Source organism: Pongo abelii, chromosome 2 (genome assembly GCF_028885655.2).
Source record: "Pongo abelii isolate AG06213 chromosome 2, NHGRI_mPonAbe1-v2.0_pri, whole genome shotgun sequence".
Classification (NCBI taxonomy): Eukaryota; Metazoa; Chordata; class Mammalia; order Primates; family Hominidae; genus Pongo; species Pongo abelii.
This window is the reverse complement of record NC_085928.1, coordinates 18,980,802-19,002,378: the sequence shown is the minus strand read 5'-3', so window position 1 is coordinate 19,002,378 and position 21,577 is coordinate 18,980,802. Positions and strand designations below refer to the sequence as shown.

The following is a 21,577-nucleotide window of genomic DNA, read 5'->3' as shown; positions in this document are numbered from 1 at the left end:
TATTCTCCAGGATAAACCATATGTTAGGCCACAAAACAAGCCTTAATATATTTTAAAAGATTGAAACCATACAATGTATCTTCTCTGAACACAGCAGAATGAAGCTAGAAATCAATAAGAGAAGGAAAACTGGAAAATTCATACATATTTGGAAATTAGACAACATACTTTTAAACAACCAATGTATCAAAGAAAAAAATCACAGAGAAAATGAGAAAATATCTTCGGATGAATGAAAACATAACACCAAACACTTGAGAGATGCAGCAAAAGCATCAGCACAGAGGGAAATTTTTTATCTATAAAACAGCTACATTAAAAAAAAATCTCGAATTAATAAATCATCATTTTGTAAAATATATACATACCTATAGATATAGACGCATAGATTTGCATGGGGGTATTTCCAGAGGGATACACATCAAAATGTCAATAAAGGTTATCTCTTGAGTGTTTGGGAATTTTTTTCTTTATGGTTTCTTTTTTATATTTATATGATTATTACATTTAAGTTATAAAATGGAAAAATAAATCTCCAAAACCAATAGCCCTTTGAAGCTACAAGCCATAGCCCAAGACCTATTTTACTCTAAACACAGTATCCAATGGTGTCATGCATTTTTAAATAAATAAGGTAGATAATTCATACAATTACATTCAACAAGCACTTCTTGAGCACCTATTATGTTCTAGGCACTGTTACACAAATGACTTTACTTCAGTGTGCTTAGATTCCCCTTTCCATTCCTAAGTATGGTGTCAAGTATATCCACTCTCCCTGTCTCACTTCGATCACAAGTATTTGAATTTGGATTTTAAGTTTCATTTCTAATTGTTTAATGCAGTTAAATCCCTACTAAAGGAATATCTGGCATCACACTACCAACCCTTGGCCTGCCTCAGTGATTTCAGGCTTTGCAAGGTCAAAGTAATATGTCTCATCAATCACCACCTCTGTACTGGCCTACTCCTGAAAGTAGACAGCCTACTGACTCTGAGGTGCATTCTTAAGGTTGATTGCAAAGGGGGAGGGCCAAATCTCAAAAACTGGGCTCCACTGGCCGACACCATCAAATACAAATTGTCCACTTGCTAAATATTCCTTCTGGTATCTTTCTCCCACTTTCCTTACTCCCTTCCTTTCTGGAACTCTGATTTGGCCTCCTTCTAACTCGCCTCTCTGCTGTAAGACCACTAGATGGTGCAGTTTTAGAACCCACTCCCACTGGATCTTCTCTCCTCTCTCTGGCTCTCCCGCCACAGATCACATGTCTAATTCAGCAAGAAAACACCTTGGGGCAGGAGTTTCCACTGCCAAGACAGCTATACCCAAAGGGGATGGCAATAGCAACAACCTCTGTTCAGGTTTGTGGTCCTCGTGCAGCTGGTTGTGTGTTCATCTGTTGACATTTGGAGGTGCGGTGGGGGATGTTAATCAGAGGAGCAGTATCTGAGAGAGGACCTCTTTCTCACACACTGCCGAGAACCTCCGAGAACAAGGAAGAGGGTAACACTCTGGGTGGCGATGCACAGAGTCCCGTGGCCTGGTCGCTCAGCAGGGTGAGGAGAAGCTCTAACTGCCAGAGCCTGAGAATCGCCTCTTCTGAGGACATGGCGTAGTCCCTGTGCTCGCCTGCGCGCTACAGGGTCAGCTGACTGCCGTCCCTCCACTTACAACAGCGGGACGGCCAATCACCCGAACGCGCGCAGAGACCCGAACAAAGCCCATGGGAATCATGGGGCGTTCCTGGAGGGTCGCCTAGACGACCCAGCCCAGCCCCACCCACAGTGCCTGGCAACCTAGACCAGTCAGGGACGCGGCAGGAAATGGAAGAGCCTCCGCAAGACGCTCTGGCTGAACCCTTGAAACATGAAAGCCCAGCCGCTCCCTCAAGTGCTGGCCACACTAATGACCAGGAAGAAGACGACCAGAAGAACCAGGCCGAAAGGAAGGCAGATAACCACACTGCTCACAGACTAGCTGACCAGACTGCCCTAAGAGTGCCTAGCCAGGCTGAATCCAACATATTTAGCCAAGCTACCAACGGAGTAGCTGAACAAAATGGGCATAGTACACCTGGTCAGGCTGGCCGCAGAGCTTCCAACCCTGCTGATGTTTCTGACCTTAGAGCAGATGATCAGGTTAACCAAACACCGTCTGAGCAGACTGAAGGCAAGGCATCTAGCCAAGCTAATAATCTACAGTATGAACAGAGTAATGGTCACGAAAGAACTGCTGAACAGATTGAGCAAAGATTACCTAGCCAGGCTGAGAGAAGAACTTCTGGGCAGATTGATGGTAGACTGTCTATGCCATCTGACCAGAGAGGTTCCAGACAGATTGACCACAGAACGTCAGGCCAGGCTGAGAGAAGAACTTCCGAGCAGATTGGTGGTACATTATCTACACAGTCTAACCGAAGAGCTTCTAAACAGACCGATCACAGAATGGCAGGCCAGTCTGAGAGAAGAGCTTCCGAGCAGACGGACCGCAGAATGTCTGGTGAGGCTGAGCGAAGAACTTCTGAGCAGATTACACACAGATTATCCAAACTATCTGAGAGAAGACCTTCTGTGGAGATTGACAGTGGGTCATCCGTACCATCTGACCGAAGTCCTTCTGTACAGATTGACAGTGGATCGTCCGTACCATCTGACCAAAGACCTTCCATACAGATTGACCGCAGAATGTCAGGGAAAGTTAGGAGAAGAACTTCTGAGAAGACTGACTACAGATTGGCTGGCCTGGCTGACCAAGGAACTTCTGAGCAGACTGACCTCAGATTGTATGGCCTCGTTGACCACAAAACATCTGTAAAGACTCACCACCAAGTGTATGGCCAAGCCACTGAACTAGCTGAACACCAGGCTATTGACCCAGCTCATAGTAATGCTGATCAACCTCCAGTTGACGATGCTGACTACAGTGAATCTGACCAGACTGACCACTTGGCAGACAGACAAGCTAATCATAAAGACCAGCTGTCTTACTATGAAACACGTGGCCAGTCTGAAGATAGAACATTTCCCCAGTTAGGCAACAGCAAAGAGGACAAAGAGGCTGACTACAGAGTACAACCCTGCAAATTTGAGGATAGCCAAGTAGACCTCCATTCCAAGCCTTCAGCTGAAATGGAAACTCAAAATGCAACCACTATCCCAGCCTACAACCCAGTTGATGCCAGATTCACCAGTAACTTCCAAGCAGAAGACCAAGCCCTTTTCCCAAGACTCCCCTCCATCTCATCCAAATTGAACTATATCAGCAGTCAAGAAAAAACTCAAGCCATAGTAACCAAATCTGTAAGTTAAATAGGTGTTTGATACCTACCTGGGAGATCAGAGATCTAGACGGGGCCTGGAGAGTAAAAATAGGGGTACAATGGAAGGGCACATATCGCATCAAGGATAAAGAATAAACCCACATGTTGTGGTATGTGTGACCCATAATTTCAGGAAGGGCAAGAGAAGGATGGGAAATAAAAGAGAAGTATTGCCTTCTCTACTACTCAAAAGCCATTCAGGAAGGATTAATAAACCAGGATTCAGGAAACCTGCATTTTAAGTCCTGGTTCTGCAACTAACTCTGTGATATTAAGTCATTTTCCCTCTCTGGGCTTCTACCAGGAGAAGGGAATTTGGAGTTGATTAGACATCCCTGTGAAGGGAAAAGTACTTGAAGTTGATTGGCAATGCCTAAGGTACCTCCCAGGACATGAGGTGCATTATATTGCACCTGGAGACCTGGAGGATTATCCAAGTCTCTCTTAAAAATGTGTCTTTTCTCCAACTCCTGGTGTTAAGATCTCATCAACATCAGGTTTCACTGATAATGACAATTCCTAGGCCCTTCAGGCTTACTAAGGACTCTTTGGTGGGGGGATTTAAATTTCAGGATGAATTTTCAGAAATTGAGCAAGGAAAGGGTTATCGTACACGCAATCAAACTTATAGAAGGTTCCCTTCTATAGTTTATGAAGATCCTTATCAAGTTTCACTCCAATACATGGAAAAACACCACATTCTGCAAATATTCCAGGTAAACCTCTCAATTCCTCTCTTTAACTGTAAGTTTTTCAAGAGGTACAAGAAAGGGTGTATTCTGTAAAAAGGGATATATTCTAATTGAGAAGACAATAAGTGCATTAACATGTAGTTACCATAAGTAGTAAATGATAAACACCAAATAGATGATACCATCATATGAAGCCATTCAGAGGGATTTGAGATCAGGTAGGTTGGTTGATAGGGAAAAACTTGGCCAAGGGTTAAATAGCTGGTCTAGGAAGAAAGGACAAAATATTATCAATTGAAAAGAAGAGAAAAAGGCAATCCAGGCAGAAGTATTATACCATCACGTGTTGCTTAATAACGAGGATATCTTCTGAGAGTTCTGAAACATGCATCATTAGGCAATTTTGTCACTGTGTAAACATCAGTGTACTTACACAAATCTAGATGATATAGCCTACCACACACTTAGGCTATATGGCATAGCCTATTGCTCCTAGGCAGCAAAATTGTATCATACATTATTATAATGAATACTGTAGGCAATTGTAACACAATGGGAAGTATTTGTGTATCTAAACATAGAAAACATACAGTACAATTACCATACAAGAGATAAAAATGGCACACCTCTATGGAGTACTTAACTATGTATGGAGCTTGCAGGCCTGGAAGTTGCTCTGAGCGAGTCAGTGAGTGGTGAGTCAGTGTAAAGGCCTTGGATGTTACTGTACAATACTGTAGACTTTAGAAACATTGTACAATTAGGCTACACTAAATTTTTTTAACATATTTTTCTTCAAAACCAAATTAACCTTAGCTTACTGTAGCTTTTTTACTTTATAAATTTTTAAATTTTTTTAATCTGACTTTTGTAATAATGCTTAGCTTAAAATACACATAGTACAGCTATACAAAAATGTTTTTCTTTACATTCTTATTCTGTAACCTTGGTTCTATTTTTTAATTTTTTTACTTTTATTTTTCTACTTTTTAAACATTTTTGATAAAAACTAAGACACAAATACACATATTAGCCTATGCCTTACAGGATCAGGATCATCAATATCACTGTCTTCCACCTTCACAACTTGTCCCACTGGAAGGTCTTCAGAGGCAATAACATGCATGGAGCTGTCATCTCCTGTGATAACAATGCCTTCTCCTGGAATACCCCCTGAAAAACCTCCCTGCTGTTTTACAGTTAACTTTTTTTAAATAGGTAGAGTACATTCTAAATAAATCACATAGCAAGTACATAAACCAGCAGCATAGTCATTTATTTTCAAGTATGATGTACTGTACATAACTTCATGTGCTATATTTTTATACGACTGGTAGCAAAGTAAGTTTGTTTACAGCAGCATCACCACAGACACATGAGGAATGCTTTGCACTATGGCGTTATGACAGCTATGATTCCTATCACTAGACAATAGGAATTTTTCAGCTCCATTAAAATCTCGAAACACATCACTATATGGAACATGACTATACTTTCAAAAGATGACCAATCTCATGACCATCTAAGAATCCACATTCTCTAGAGGGGAAAAGAAATACTTTAAAATTGCTTCTAATTCTTCAAATTCTAAATCTCATTGACCTCAGGATGTGGTGCTGGAACTTGTGGTAAGAAAGGTGTAAAATATAAATGGCTTACCTCAAATGAAAACCTTTAAACTGAAAATTTTTTAATGTAAGGAAGTAGAGAATAGAGGAAAGAGCACAGATTTTGTCATCTGTTAGCCCAAGTCTCAAATCCTAACTTTGCACTTCTTATCTTTGTGATTTGGGAAAAATTACTTAACTTTTGTGAACCTAAGGTTCCTCATATAAAATCAGGATAAGTGATGTCTACTTCATTAACCTTGGTCTATGCCTTTTCCTTTTTCAAATGTCTTTTTGTTGGAAGAGTACTAATGGCTGGGTTTCTGGCTTTAATTAAAGAACTACTAATTATAAAACTGAAGGATGAAACCTGTTGAGACTTCCATTGAGACAGTAGAGTTTTAATCATTTTATAATTTTCTTCACCTGTGAAGAAAAAATGCTTATGCACGCAACATTGTTATAGGAAAAAATGGTAATTAAATATGTGTTCAACAGAAATAGATATGAAATACGTAATGGAATGACGTTGGTACCTTAAATAGACCTGATTATTTTCTCCTGAAATTTGCCTGATTGTTATGCCCTGCAAGTGAGAATTGTGTTTACTTTATTATAATTTTTTAATTTATTTAATAACGACAAAAGTATGGAAGTGAATCTAAAGTTTTATATATACTTTTTCATAATATTATAATACTGAACATCATTTTTGCCATTTAGAATCAAATGTCTCAGAAGGAAGTTTCTATGCAAAATTGTGCAGTGTTTTAAAATTTTTATTCAGAAGGTTTTTCTTGTACTGTTCTTCAAAGCAAATAATTTATTAATTTCTCAATCTAGCAAGACCACAATTCTCAAAACAAATATTTTCTTCCAAACTTTCTCCCTATCTCTGTGATCTTGGAAACTAGTAAAAATATCAATTGCTATTTATACTAAATTTTTATTTCTCTAAATTTTACCTTAATTTGCCTAATTTTATTAGTAATAATAAAGTAAGCTGTTACTTTGTAGAAATACACGAATTTCCTCAAAATACCATAGTGAGCCAGAAATAGTGGTGTGCACCTATAGTCCTAGCTACTCAGGATGCTGAGGCAGGAGGATTCCTTGAGCCCAGGAGTTTGAAGCTGTAGTGAGCTATGAACTATGATAGTACCACTGCATTCCATCTTGGGTGACAGAGTAAGAACCCATCTCTGAAAAAAACAAAAGCTATGGTATGTGTTAGGTTAGTGGGAAACATAGCATCAAATATAACCTGACCACATAACTTTTGCTCAGAACCATAATGTGATGCCTTATGCTCTCTCTCTCTCAGCAGATTACTGAAAACTTAGTCTATGAAAAGCCAGAGGACCCCCTGAATTTTATGCTGTGCCAGGTATAGAATTGGAGAAAAAGAACAACCTTTTTATTCTCTTTATTGTAAGATACAGCACACATACAGCAAAGTGCATAGAACAAAGTACGTACGACTCTGAATTCTTATGGAGTAAACATACCTGTAACTACCATTCAAGTTTTTAAAAAATAAATAAAACATAACCAGCATCCCAGAAGCCCCCCTCCTTTCCCTCACAGTTACCTCCCACAAAAGGATTCTTTATGAACTTTATGACAATGACCTCCTCACTTTTCTTTATAATTTTATCACTAAACCTGAATCATGAAACACTTGTGTTTATATTTGTCAGCTTTTGAACTGTATATAAAGGGAACCATATCATATATAATCAATTGTATCTGGTTTCTTATGCTCAAAATTATGTCATTGGGATTGATCCATGCTGTTGTATGTGGCTATAGTTCATTCATTTTATTTGGCATGGGTGTCCAATCTTTTGGCTTCCCTGGGCCACTTTGGAAGACAAATTGGAGCCACACATAAAATATACTAACAATGATAGCTGATGAGAAAAAAAAAAACCTCATAATATTTTAAGAAACTTTATGAATTTGTGTTGGGCCTCATTCAAAGCTGTCCTGGGCCACATGCAGCCCACAAACTGCAGGTTGGACAAGCCTGCTCGACAGTATTCATTGTGTAGGATACCAGAATTTGTCCTACTTTCAATGGGAATTCAGGTTGTTTCCAACTTGGAGTTATTACAAAAATTTTTGCTGTAAACCTTCTTGCACATGTCTTTTGGTAACACATTTCTCTTGAATGCATACCTTGAAGAGTAATTGCTGGATCGTAGGGTATGTGTTTCCTCAGCTTTAGTAGATTATTTCAAACAATTTCCCAAAGTGATTATACCAATTTATGTTCCCACCAGCGGTCTGTAAGAGTTCCAGTTGTTCCACATCCTTACCAATGCTTACTACTATGAGTGTTTTTAGCATCAGCCATTTTGATAGGTGAATAGTAATGTATCATTGCAGTTTCATTTTGCTTTTTCCTGATTACTAAGGCAGTTGCACATCTTTTCATTTGTTTATTGGCCATTTGGAAATACTTACTTTTCTATTGATTGTTTGTCTTTTTCCTAATCATTAGTAACAATTTTCCATATATTCTGGTTATGACTTCTTTGTTGATTATGCTTGTTGCAGGTGTCTTTCCACTGTGTCTTCCCTTTATTTCTCTTAAATGTATCTTTGCATGAACAGAAATTATTAATTTTAATATAGTCAAATTTAACCATCTTTTGTTTTATGATTAGCATTTTCAGTGTCATATTTTAGAAGCTTCTCCTTAGCCCAAGCTCTTGACGGAGTCTGGCTATGTCACTAAGGCTGGAGTGCAGTGGCAGGATCTTGGCTCACTCCAACCTCCACCTCCTGGGTTCAAGGGATTCTCTTGCCTCCCGAGTAGCTGGGACTACAGGCATGCGTCACCCCGCCCAGCTAAATTTTTTGTATTTTTAGTAGAGACAGGATTTCACCATGTTGGTCAGGCTGGTCTTGAACTCCTGACCTCAAATGATCCTCCCGCCTCGGCCTCCCAAAGTGCTGGGATTACAGGCATGAGCCATAGCACCCAATCGACCATAGTTTTCCATATTATCTCATGAAAGTTTCTTTGTGGTTGATCTTTTTAAAGAGCAGGGGGTGGGGGTTAGTTTTGTTTGTTTGTTTGTTGCCTTTCACATTTATATCCACAATTGGTCTGGGAATTGATTTTGTGCAGGGTATAAGGTGGGGTCAAGTTTCATTTTCTTCTAGTCAGACATCCAGTTGACCAAGCGCCTTTTAGTAAAACAACTATATCTTCCATATTGCTCTACTTGAATTATATAGTATATTTGTCCATCTTTGCTTCAAAACAAGACTGTCTTAGTTAGTGTGCATTACAATGTCTTAATATCTAGTAGAGCAAGTCCTCTCACTTTATTCTTCTTTTAAAGCACCTTGGCTGTTCTCGGACCTGTGTATTTCCATATCAGTTTTTAGGCTGACTTGTCAAGTTATACAAACACACACATGTACATACACAAGCATGCACTAGTGGGATTTTTATTGGGATTGCGTTGAATCTGTAGATCAGTTTGGGGAAATCTGATAGCTTTAAAATGAGTATTTCCAATCGTTGATACTCTCCATTTATTTAGGTCTTCTAAAATTTCTCACAGTACAGTTATTGTTTGCATAAAAGTTTTACATCTCTTTTGATAAATTTATTCATGGATATTTCATATTTTATGCTATTATAAATAAAACACTTAAAATTTTAGTATCTAATTGCTTTTACAAAGTACAACTAAGCTTTTTGTCGATCTTATGTCCAGCAATCTTATTAAATTCAAATTACTAATTCCAATAATGTATATGTTTATTCTTTAGGTGTTTCTACAGATACATGTAAATAGTAACAGTTTTATTTTGACCCTTACAATCCTTTTCCTTTTTTCCTCTTTGTTTTATTGCATGTATTATATATCTTCTCTTTGACTCTTCAGATCCACCTTCCTGTCTTCTCTACCACAAAAATACTAACTTGGAATTACCAAATCACCAGGCTCTCATTCCTTCTGACTTCCAATTGGGTTAAGTCAATGGAAAACCCTGGAAGAAGATTATAAGGAGGAAACAAGGTGAAATCAGGTTTATTCTCCTGGCTTTCTCCCCTATGAGGTCACCTTGATCTGTCTGTCTTAAGCTGTCTCACGGCATCTTATTTTACATGACTAGTTTCTTCTGAATTCCAGCAATGTTCTCTCTTCTTGACCCTTCAACCCTAAAGTAAGTTCAACTGCTACTAGCTTTGGATTATAGTATCGTCCCATGTGACTTCCCCTGCTGAATTCTTTTAAAATAGCCCCTTTATAAATAAACTCTCATTGAATTCTATTATAAGTATGCCATCCATTTCTTGTTGGAATGCAGCATTCCAGTACATTGGTGAGGGATCTCCTGTTTAATTAATGCTGAATAGAAGCAGCTACAGTGGTGAAACTTATTTGCTTTTGTTCTTTTCTCATTGATAAATAATAGTTGCACATATTTTTAAGGTGCATGTGATATTTTCATACATATATACAATGTATAATGATCAAATCAGAATAATTGGAATATTTACTACCTAAAACATTTATCTTTTTTTTCTTTTGGGAATATTATAATTCTTCTCATCTAGCTGTTTTGAAATATACAATAAAATATTGTTAACTATAATTTTCTTACTGTACTAAATACCAGAACTTATTCCTTTTAACTGTATTTTGTACCCCATAACCTATTTCTCTAAATCTTCCCCTCCCCTTTTCCCTTCCTAGCCTCTGGTAACCATGAATCTACTCTGCCTCCATGAGATCCACTTTTTTAGATCTCATATGAGTGAAAACATGCAATATTTGTCTTTCTGTGCCTGGCTAATTTCACTTAACATAAAGACCTCCAGTTCCATCCATGTTGCTGCAAATAACAGGACTTCCTTCTTTTTATGTCTGCATAGTATTCCGTTATATATATGTGCCACATTTTCTTTATCCATTCATGTGTTGATAAACACTTAGGTTGATTCCTTACCTTGGAACTTTTGAATAGTGCTTTGAAACACGGGAGTGCGGTATCTCTTCAAAACAGATTTCCTTTCCTTTGGAAATATAGCCAGCAGTAGGATTGCTCAATTATATGGTAGGTCTATTTTTAGCTTTGTTTAGGAAACTTGATATATTTTTCATAATGGCTGTAATACTTTACATTCCCACCAACTGTGTGCAGTATTCCTGTTTCTTCATATCTTCACCAGCACTTGGTTTGTTTGGTGGTTTGTTTTTTTGTTTTAATTGTTGGTTTGTTTGTTTGTTGGTTGGTCTTTTTGATAATAGCCATTCTAACTGGGATGAGATGGCATCTCATTGTGGTTTTGATTTGCATTTCCCTGATGATTAGTGATGTTGAGCATTTTTCCATATACATCTTGACAATTTGTATATCTTATTTGGAAATATGTGTATTCAGATCTTTTTCTTATTTTAAAGTTGTGTTATTTTTTGCTGAGTTGTCTGAGTTCCTCTAGTTGTTAATCCCTTGTCAGATGAATAGTTTGCAAATATTTTTCCCACTTTGTAGGTTGTCTCTTAACTCATTTTGTTTGCTGTGCAGAGAAGCTTTTTTTAATGAGGCTAGATTACTTGAGATTACTTGATGTAATCTCATTTGTCTAGTTTTGCTTTTGTTGCCTGTACTTTTGAGGTCTTACCTGAAAATCTTCATTCAGATCAATGTCCTGTTGCATTTTTCCAATGTTTTCTTCTAGTATTTTTGAAGTTTCAGGTTTTACATTTAAGTCTGTAATCCATTTTGAGTTGATTTTTGTATATAGTGAAAGATAGGGATGCAGTTTTATTCTTCTGCATATGGACATCCTGTTTACCAAGCACCATTTATTAAAGAGTCTCTTCTTTCCTCCAAAATATGTTATTGGCATCTTTGTCAAAAATGAGTTGACTGTAAGTACATGGATATATTTCTGAGTTGTCCATTCTGTTCCGTTAGTCTATGTGTCTGTTTTTATGCCAGTACCATGCTGTTTTGGTTACTGTAGCTTTGTAGTATCATTTGAATTCATCTAGTGTGATACCTTCTAGTATTCTCTGATGGTTGTTTGTATTTCTGTGGGGTCAGTGGTGGTATCCCCCTTATCATTTCTGATTGTGTTTATTTGAATCTTCTCTCTTTTCTTCTTTATTACTCTAACTAGCACCCTATCTATTGATATTTTTTTAAACCAGCTCCTGAATTCATTGATTTTTTTTTGAAGGGTTTTTTGTGTCTCTATCTCCTTCAGTTTCACTCTGAGCTTGGTAATTTCTTGTCTTCTGCTAGCTCTGGGGTTTGTTTGCCTTAGTTCTCTAGTTCTTTCACTTGCGATGTTAGGGTGACAATTTGAGCCCTTTCTAGCTTTTCAATGTGCATTTAGGGCTATAAATTTCCCTCTTAAGACTGCTTTAGCTATGTTCCAGAGGTTCTGGTATGTTGTCTTTTTGTTCTCATTGGTTTCAAATAACTTCTTGATTTCTGCCTTAATTTCATTATTCACCCAAAAGTCATTCAGGAGCAGGTTGTTCAATTTCCATGTAGTTGTGTGGTTTTCAGTGGGTTTCCTAACCTTGAGACCTAATTTGATTGGACTGCAGTCTGAGAGACTGTTTGTTATGATTTCACATCTTTTACATTTGCTGAGAAGTGTTTTACTTCCAATTATGTGATCAATTTTAGAGTAAGTGCCGTGTGGCACCAAAAAAAATGTATATTCGGTTGTTTTGGGGTGGAGAGTTCTGTAGATATCTATCAGGTCCAGTTGGTCCAGAGCTGAGTTCTAGTCCTGAATATCTTTGTTAATTTTCTGTCTCAACAATCTGTCTAATACTGACAGTGGGGTATTAAAGTCTCCCACTATTGTTGTATGGGGATCTAAGTCTCTTTGCAGGTCTTTAAGAACTTGTTTTATGAATCTGGGTGCTCCCGTATTGAGTGCATATGTATTTAGAAGAGTTAGCTCTTCTTGCTGAATCAAACCCTTACCATTTTGTAATGCCCTTCCTTGTCTTTTTTGTCCTTTGTTGGTTTAAAGTCTATTTGATCAGAAACTAGGATTGCAACCCCTGCTTTTTTCTGCTTTCCATTTGCTTTGTAAATTTTCCTGTATCTCTTAATTTTGAGCCTGTGTCTGTCTTTGCATGTGAGATGTCTCTTGAGTTCAGCACACCAATAGGTCTTGTCTTTTTATCCAGCTTGCCATTCTGTGTCTTTTAATGGGGCATTTAGCCCATTTACATTTAAGGCTAATATTGTTGTGTGTGAATTTGGTCCTGTCATCATCATGCTGGCTGGTTAATTTTAAAGACTTGTTAACGTAGTTGTTTCATAGTGTCGTTGGTCTGTGTACTTTGGGGTATTTTTATAGTGGCTGGTAATGGTTTTTCCAAGTTTGTGCTGAGAGGTCTACTGCTAGCCTGATTGGGTTCCCCTTGTAGGTTCCTGACCTCTCTCTCTGGCTGCCTTTAAGATTTTTTTCTTTTATGTTCATCTTGGTAAATCTGATGACTATGTGCCTTGGGGATGCTTGTCTTGTATGGTATCTCACAGGGGTTCTCTATTTTTCTTAAATTTGTATGTCCACCCCTATGGTGAGATTGGGGAAATTTTTGTGAACTATATCCTCACTCTGTTTTCCAAGTTGTTTATTCTCTCTCCTTTTCTCTCAGGAATACCAGCGAGTCATAGATTTGGTCCCTTCACAATCCCACATTTTTTTTGGAGGTTTTATTCATTTTTTAAATTTAAAAAAAAAATTTTGTCTGACTGAATTGATTCGAAAAACTGGTCTTCCAGCTCTGATATTCTTTCCTCACCTTGGTCAATTCTGCTGTTAATGATTCTAACTGTATTAGTCATTCTTGAAGTGAATTCTTCAATTCCATAAATTCAGTTTGGTTCTTTCTTAAAATGGTTATTTCATCTTTCAGTTCCTAAAATGGATCATTTTAGTGGATTCCTTGGGTTGGGTTTCAACTTTCTGCTGGATCTCAATGATCTTTCTTTCCATCCAGATTCTGAATTCTGTCATTTCAATCTGGTTTAAAACCATTGCTGGGGGACTAGTCTGTTAATTTGGAGGTAAAGGGTCATTTTGGCTTTTGGAATTACCAGAGATTTTGCATTGATTCTTTCTCATGTGTGAGGGCTAGTGTTTCTTTAACTGTGATGGAAGTTGAGTATACTCAGTTGGCTTCATTTCTGCTTGCTTTCAGAGGTCCAAAGCTCTGTGCAGAATTTTTGTGGCTGGGTTTTTACTTTAGGTTTCACAGATGCTGTATACTGGCAACATATTTTTAGTGTTATAATTTGGGCTGAAATCCAGTAGACGGTGCTTAAGAGTAGTAGCCAGCAGATAGGCTCTTAGCCCTCTGCTCTTTTGTATTTTGACACATTCACAGTAGTGCTGTGCAGTAGAGGAGAGAGAGATGACCACTCCCCTTCAACTAGGTTCACTCCTGGGCTTTGGGGGAGCCACCACCAATCACTAGCTCTGTACCTGCCTTTCCTTTGTTAGGTGTTCTAGGCTGCAGGGCTCCCTCAGGCAGGGGCCACAGCTGGCAGTCAGGCCATACCCTTCCCTAACTGGCCCTGTGGAGGGAGGCACACCCGCTCCCCAACCAGCCTGAGAACCTGGGCATCTCACCCGTTTCATTGTTCTGAGAGTGGGAGCTTCCCCGTTGCTTGGGAGCTGCACAAATCAGTAAGTCCCACCTAGCTAGGAACAGCAGGGGTGAATGAAGTCACCGGGTCCATTATCCAGGCATATCCTGGTGGAACACAGAGATGTGCCCACCCACAGAGTTCAGGCAGAGGTGTGGCCACTGTGTGGAAGCCCCAGCCAGGGAGTCTTTTATGTCTAGGAGCAGCGGTTGGGTGAAGTAATCTGGCCCACCATCCAGGTGCTTCCTGGGAAAGCAAGTAGCTGCACCTGCCCACAGAGTTTAGGCAAAGGCAGGTCTTCTCTGCTGGAAGCCCCATCCAGCATGTCACACTTGCCTAGGAGCAGCAGGAGTGGGTAGAGTAACCTCATCTGCTGTTTGGGTGCTTCCTGGAGAAAAAGCAGGAACTGTGTCTCCTGCCAGAGTTCAGGCAGCTGTGGGACCACTGTGCTGGAAGCTGACACTGAGCCTTATCTGGTGAGGGGGAGTGGAGCAATCTGACTGCTCTCTGGCATCATGACTGTGGCCTTTATTGGGGCTATGGCAGCTTGCAGCAGGCTGCTCCAGCACCCAAGGCCTGTGGGTGTCCCTGTGGACTTTAATGTTGCTTCTGCAGAAACTCTAGATGGCTGTCAGTATCAGTCTAGAGGCCCTGTGGGAGTCATGGGTGTTCTTCCATTCCTAGGATTGCATAAGTCCCTGTGGGTAGTGTGGATCCCCTGGGGGTTCTCACCCTTCCCCCTTATTGGGGAGCTTCTCTTGCCTCCAGGCCAGTCCCAGGTGACTGGCTGCTCAGCTTTGCTCTTCTCTGTTTTCTATGTCCTCTCACTCCCTTGATGGGTCCCCATGTGGTTTCTTCAGTTTCTTTTTTTTTACTTTCTGTCTTCTATTTCCTATATTTTCCTTCATTTCCAGTGTATTTTCCTTTACTTGATTGAGCATACTTAGTTATTACAGCTGCTTTAAAGTGCTTGTCTAGGGCCAAGTGCAGTGGCTCATGCCTATAATCCCAGCACTTTGGGAGGCCAAGGTGGGCAGATCACTTGAGGCCAGGAGTTCAAAGTCAGCCTGGCCAACATGGTAAAACCCTGTCTCTACTAAAAATACAAAAAATTAGCCAGCCGTGGTGGCAGGCACCTGTAGTCCCAGCTACTCAGGAGGCTGAGGCAAGAGAATGGTGTGAACCTGGGAGGCAGAGCTTGCAGTGAGCCGAGATTGCGCCACTGCACTCCATCCTGGGTGACAGAGAGAGATTCCGTCTCAAAAAAAAAAAAAAAAATTAGCAGAGTGTGGTGGCACGTACCTGTAATCCCAGCTACTTGGGAGGCTGAGGCACTAGAATCACTTGAACCCAGGAGGTGGAGGTTGCAGTGAGCCAAGATTGCACCACTGCACTCTGGCCTGGGTGACAAAGTGAGACTCTGTCTCAAAAATAAAGGGCTTGTCTAGTAACCCCAATACCAGATCATCTTGGAGTTGGCATCTATTGATTGTCTTTTTCATTTAAAGTGAATTTCTATGTTTTCTATAAGTAGAATAATTTTAGACAACCTGGGATATCGTTAATATTATATTGTGCAGACTGAGATTAGCTATAGTCTTCTGATAAATGTTGATTTTTTTAACATGGCAGTTAACATGGTTAGATTCGAAGTGTAAGTTCTTTCTTGCCTCATGTGATTAACAGGTCATCGCTCAGATCAATTCACATTACTTTGAATTTGTCCTATGAGTACATGTTCTAGGGGTCAGCCTGAAGTTCATACACAATATTGGAGAATCTTTTTCCCCTTTCAGAATTCTCCCTCACTCTTCAGAATCTGGTCATATTTGGCCAGGCTACTTGCCCTGATTCTTCCATACAGAAAGACAGCAGAATTTCTTATCAGAGTTTTAGGCATTCTTGCACTGCCACAGCTGTCTATGACCGTGATTACTATTGGGTCAAAGTTGAAGAAATGAAGAACTCATTTTGGTCACTTGGTCCAAGTTTAGACTTTCCTTTAAAATTTATCTGTCTTTGTTTAGGCTCCAGAGCCTTCAGGAAGTTATATTTTGGTTTGGTTTCATTTTTGCGTTGGTTTGTTTGTAGTGGGTGAGGTGGGTGTTTTATTTTGTCCATTGTATACAGCTGTTACCTGCAGGAGTCATTTATAAAAGTGCCTTTTCCTGTATTTAGGAAGCAGAACCTCCTTGTTAAAAAATAATATTTGCATTTAAAGCTTTATCACATAAATTTAAATATATAGTATTTTCATTTAATTTAGTTCTAGATAGTTTCTAATATGTATTATAATTTCTTCTTCAACTTATGGGTTTGGGGACATTATATTATTTGTACAAATTATTAGATATTGGATTTTGTAGTTATCTTTTGGTTTCTAAGTCAATTGCACTTTGCTCATAGAACATACTTCGTATAACTTCAAATCTTTGAAATGTGTTTACTTGCTTTATGATACAGCATATGGTTAATAGTTGTGAATAAATTTTTTGTAGTTTAAAAGAAAGGTTTATTCTGCAATCATTGGCAAGTGTTCTGAATGTATCCATTGGGTCAGGCTTACTAAACATGTTGTTCAAGTCTTCTAATATGATTGTGAATTTGTCTATCTCCCTATAGTTCAGTCAGTTTTTGCTGTGTATATGTGCTTGGGGTTATGTTATTAAGTGCATATGAATTTAGAATTCTTATTTATTTCTGGTAAATTGAACTATTTGTTATAAAGAGCTATATCACATACTCTGACTACTTGGTTCAACATTATTGTGGCTATACCAGATTTATTTTTGTTAACATGTAAATGGTACTATATTTTTCTATCCTTATTACTTTTAATTTTCCCCTGTTCTTAGGTTTCAGATATGTTTTTTATAAATAGCATATAGTTGAGTTTTTGCTTTTTTATCATTAGTATTCAAATCTGGCAAGTTTTTAACCATTTACAATTAATACAATTAAAGATATATTTGAGGTTAAATCTCTTGTTTTGCTATGTGCTATTTGTCCTACTTGTTATGTTTCTTTTTCTTTACTTTTTGCCTTCTTTTATCATTCCATTTTTCCCTCTGTTGGCTTAGAAGCTATCTACTTTTATTTTTTGTTGTTTCTTATTGGGGAAATTTTTTAAATTAGTGAACTTTATTTTTTAGAGCAGTTTTAAATTTATAGAAAAATTGGGCAGAAAGAATAGTTTCCATATATCTCCTTATCCTTCCCTCATCTCCCACCACTAATTTCTCCTATTATTAACATTTTGCATTAGTGTGGTACACCTGTTACAAATTGGTGAACCAGTATTGATATATTATTATTAACTAAAGACCATAGTTTACATTAGGGTTCTTTCTTTGTGTTGTACATTCTGTGGGTTTTGGACATATATATATGACATGGATCTACTGTTACAGTCTTATACAGAATGTGATCACTGCTCTAATAATCCTCACGATATTTTATAATGGTTCCCACAGAGATTGTAACATATGTCCTTGACGTATCAAAGTACAAATTATTTGCACCATCTCAATATAAGGATTTCTGTATTTTGAATCTCTACATATTTTAGCCTCACAAAATATGGTAATTCCAAGTAAACCAAAATTGCTAGTGGAAAAAAATTGTTTTTCATTCTCCCTAGGTGCAGGAAATGATGAAAAAGAGAGACAAAATGTGAAATCTACAAAGAACGAGCCTCTCTTCAGTATTGTTTACAATCATGTGTCAATACTATGTTCTGTTTTCCATCTGAAAAAAAATGGTTTTGAATAGACATTAGTGGTGACTCTACCTGAATGCATTCTTAATTTTTAAAGTAAAAAATCTATAGAATATCTATGTAAAATTTACATAACAATTACAGATATCTCTGGATAATCATACAAAAATATACACATTATACTTATGCATGCACTGATATTTCAATACTCATTCCCCTAAATCTCTGAATGATAAGTCCACAAATCACAACTAACAATTTATATGTACTTCCTTAAAGCATATAAATCTGTCTCCAAGCTATTTACAAAATATCTAATCAGAAAATGTGTGAAAAAGAATTTATAACAGCATTTTTTTCTTAATGAAAGATTATTGTTGTAATATCTCTTTTTTATTTTTGCTGTTTCTTCTTTAACCTTGTTTGTTATATTCTGCCATTAGTGGATGTGATTCTAATCTTTTCCTATGGATAGCTCACTTCTGATTTGTAACCTACAGCAAAACTCAAACATGTTATACTGCTCCGTACACACCTGTGGGTGAGGCAGAACATCACTTTCTCATTACCTTTTCCCTTAAAGAGTATCTGCATCATGTGGAATGTATAACCAGTTCAACTGGTATTTTAATGCAAAAAGCCTTAACTAGGTCTGTCTGGTATGAGTGTGTCTGCCTAAAGATCATAACTGAGATAATCATCTGATACTACTTTTGTGATATGAACCCTCCATTTAATTTCTGTTTGAACATTACAGGAGACTTGATTTTTTACAATGTTTAGTTGATGAATTGGTATTGTTATATGGTTGAATTACAATAAATTAAGCTTCTGCTTGAACAATCACACACAAACTCTATTTTTTTATATCTTTCATTTCTTATAATTACATAAAAATCACTTTATAATTTCAAAGTTTACTTGGTTTTTTTTTTCAGTTGTCCACAAAATGTACATGTGCTCAAACTCAATAAATTGTTCTCATTCAAACAGATAAGGAGCTGTGTTGACTGTGGGCTGGCAAAACTAGGTGAAAGCTGATAAACTTGCAGTAAACCTGTGGGAAAAGTTTGAGTTACACAACTAAGGTCATACCTATTAGTTGGGTGAATAAAATAATCCAAAGATAAATGGACCAATAATATTTTAGTGACAAAAACTCAAATGTTATCAACAACAAATGAAATTAATGATTAAGTTTAGTTCGCTGGTTTTCAATCCTAAGACCAGACAGTTTTGCCATGTTTCTTAAAGCAGAACATTTGAGACCCAACCACACCAGCCACTTCAGCCTTTCTTGTTGGCCTTCTGGGATGCCTTTCACAACTGTCATTTTTGACCTTTCAGAATGAGGCAATGGATAAGAGGGATGGGCTTGGTATGGTACAGCGAACCTGTCCGAAGATGTTTGTCTAAGAAGAAAAGGGAGAAAATGAAGATCAAGCTTCATATGCAATGACTCAGGCTGTCTACCGAAAGAGCTATCTAATATGGAAGCAAGCAAAAGAGAAAGAGGCATCTCAGAACTGGCGCTTTTGGAGTAAAACTGAAAGAGGACATGGATGGCTATGTCGAATATAAAAGGAAAATAAATGTTTCAATGTCAGAGTAACTGGAGATCAAAATACATGACCTCCCTTGAAGGAATCCTTTAAAGAAGCTTATGCAAAACAGGCTTTTTATACAGCTATGAAGTATGAGCGTCTCAAGTGTTGTTAGAGATGTTTATAAAACACTTAGAACAGTAATGGACATTGTTAGTCCTGATTATTTTAGTAATGTTATCAATGGTAGTAATACTGGACTTTACCTGAGCAATTCTGATTACCCTCCCTCAAATCATTCCCCAGCCACCCTGATTTCCTCACAGTAATAGCAAAGCTACTAGAGCAGTTTTCCTTCATATTTCTCCTCCCTTCTTCCGTTTAAAGAATAAATATGACACCATTAGTCATTAGAAAAATGTAAATCAAAACGACAATGAGATATCACCTTACACTCACTATAATCAATAAGACAATAAGTTTCAGTGAGGATGTAAGGAAATTAGAACCCTCATAACGCTGCTAGTGAAATGTAAAATGGTGCAGCCACTTTGGAAAACAGTTTGGCAGTTCTTCAAAAAGTGAAATATTGTGTTATTAAATGACAGTAATTCTACCCCTAGGTTGATAGGGTTTGACTGTGTCCCCGCTCAAATGTCATCTTGAGTTGCAGCTCCCATAATCCCAATGTATCACAGGAGGGACCGGTGGAAGGTGATTGAATCATGGGGGCAGGATTTTCCCATGCCGTTCTCATGATAGTGAATGAGTTTTCATGAGATATGATGGTTTTATAAAGGGCAGTTCCCCTGCACATGCTCTCTTGCCTGCAACCATGTAAGACATGCCTTTGCTCCTCCTTCTCTTTCTGCCATGATTGTGAGACTTTCCCGGCCATGTGGAATTGTGAGTCCATTAAATTTCTTTTTCTTTATAAATTACCCCGTCTCATGTATTTCTTCACAGCAGTATGAAAATTGACTAATACATAGGTATATACCCAAGAGGATTGAAAACGTATGTCCACAAAAAATCTTGTTCACAAATGCTCATAGCAGCATTCATAATAACCAAAAAATAGAAACAATCCAAATATCCATCAACTGATTAATGGATTTTTTAATATAGTCTATACATACAATGGAATATTATTTAGCCTTAAAAAAGAAGTAAATCTTGTCAATTGCTACATCATAGGTGAACCTGGAGGACATTATGCTAAATGAAATAAACCAGTCACAAAAAGCAAATATTATATGATTCTACTTATATGAGGTATCTAAAGTAGTCAAATTGACAGAAACAGAAAGTAGAAAGCTGATTACCAGGGACGAAGAGGAGGGCAAATAGGGAGCAATTTAATGGATTTACTTTCTGTTTTGCAAGATGAAAAAGTTATGGAGATCTGTTGCACAACAATCTGAATATACTTAGCACTACTCAACTGTACACTTTAAAATGGTTATAATGCTAAATTTTACTTTATGTGTTTTTACCACAATCAAAAAAATTTTTAATTCAAAATGAAAAAATGTGATATATCTATACAATGGATTATTATTCAGCCATAAAAAGAAATAAGGTACTGTTACACAACTATGACTTTTATAAGCCTGGAAAACATTGTGTTAAATAAAGGCAGCCAGACATAGAAAACCACTTGATTTCATTTCTATGAAGTGTCCAGAATAAGAAAATCCATAGGGACATAAGTAGATTAGTAGTTGTCAGGGGTTGCAGTGAGCGGGTAATGGGGAGTGACTGCTAATGAGCATGAGGTTTCTTTTGGGGGGGATGAAAACATTCTGGAATTAGGTAGTGGTAATGATTGCATAAGTGTCAATATTCTAAAAACCACTTAAATTGCACACTTCAAAAGGGTTAATTTTATGGTGTATGAATTATATATAAACAAAGCCATTTTTAAAAAAGAAATGTGGAGGTTAATATTTTTAAGTTCCACCTTATGACAGGGAAGAAGAAGAATAGTTGTGAAACTCAGAAACAACAAAAACAAGAGTATCTTAGCCTTCCAGGA

The 21,577-nt window shown here is 37.7% G+C and overlaps 2 protein-coding genes across 26 annotated transcripts in view; one reads left to right on the top strand and one right to left on the bottom strand.

The window, feature by feature from the left end:
- IGSF11 (immunoglobulin superfamily member 11) overlaps positions 1 to 1,705 on the bottom strand; it is a 290,534-nt gene extending 288,829 nt beyond the window's left edge. For 3 of the 6 annotated variants that reach the window (XM_054551467.2, XM_054551473.2, XM_054551472.2), the window contains exon 1: positions 1,356 to 1,699. The gene's annotated coding sequence lies outside the window, so the exon portion shown is untranslated. Of the gene's footprint in view, positions 1 to 1,355 lie in introns of all 6 variants that reach the window. The other 3 variants (XM_054551474.2, XM_054551469.2, XR_008523583.2) reach the window with 2 other exon arrangements.
- On the top strand, positions 1,446 to 21,054 carry TEX55 (testis expressed 55). Of its 20 annotated transcripts, none has more exons than XM_054551453.2 (4): positions 1,446 to 3,303; positions 3,896 to 4,039; positions 6,947 to 7,009; positions 17,918 to 18,066. In XM_054551453.2, the coding sequence occupies exons 1-4, from the start codon at positions 1,828 to 1,830 to the stop codon at positions 17,951 to 17,953; spliced, it is 1,719 nt and encodes a 572-aa protein (XP_054407428.2). In that variant the 5' UTR covers positions 1,446 to 1,827; the 3' UTR covers positions 17,954 to 18,066. The 20 variants fall into 20 exon arrangements, 16 of the variants coding, with proteins under 16 accessions (XP_054407428.2, XP_054407440.2, XP_054407438.2 ...); XR_008523581.2 differs by having other exon boundaries at positions 1,563 to 3,303; positions 3,972 to 4,039; positions 6,950 to 7,093; XR_008523580.2 differs by having other exon boundaries at positions 1,563 to 3,303; positions 3,972 to 4,039; positions 6,947 to 7,093.
- Positions 21,055 to 21,577: the final 523 nt, after the last annotated feature.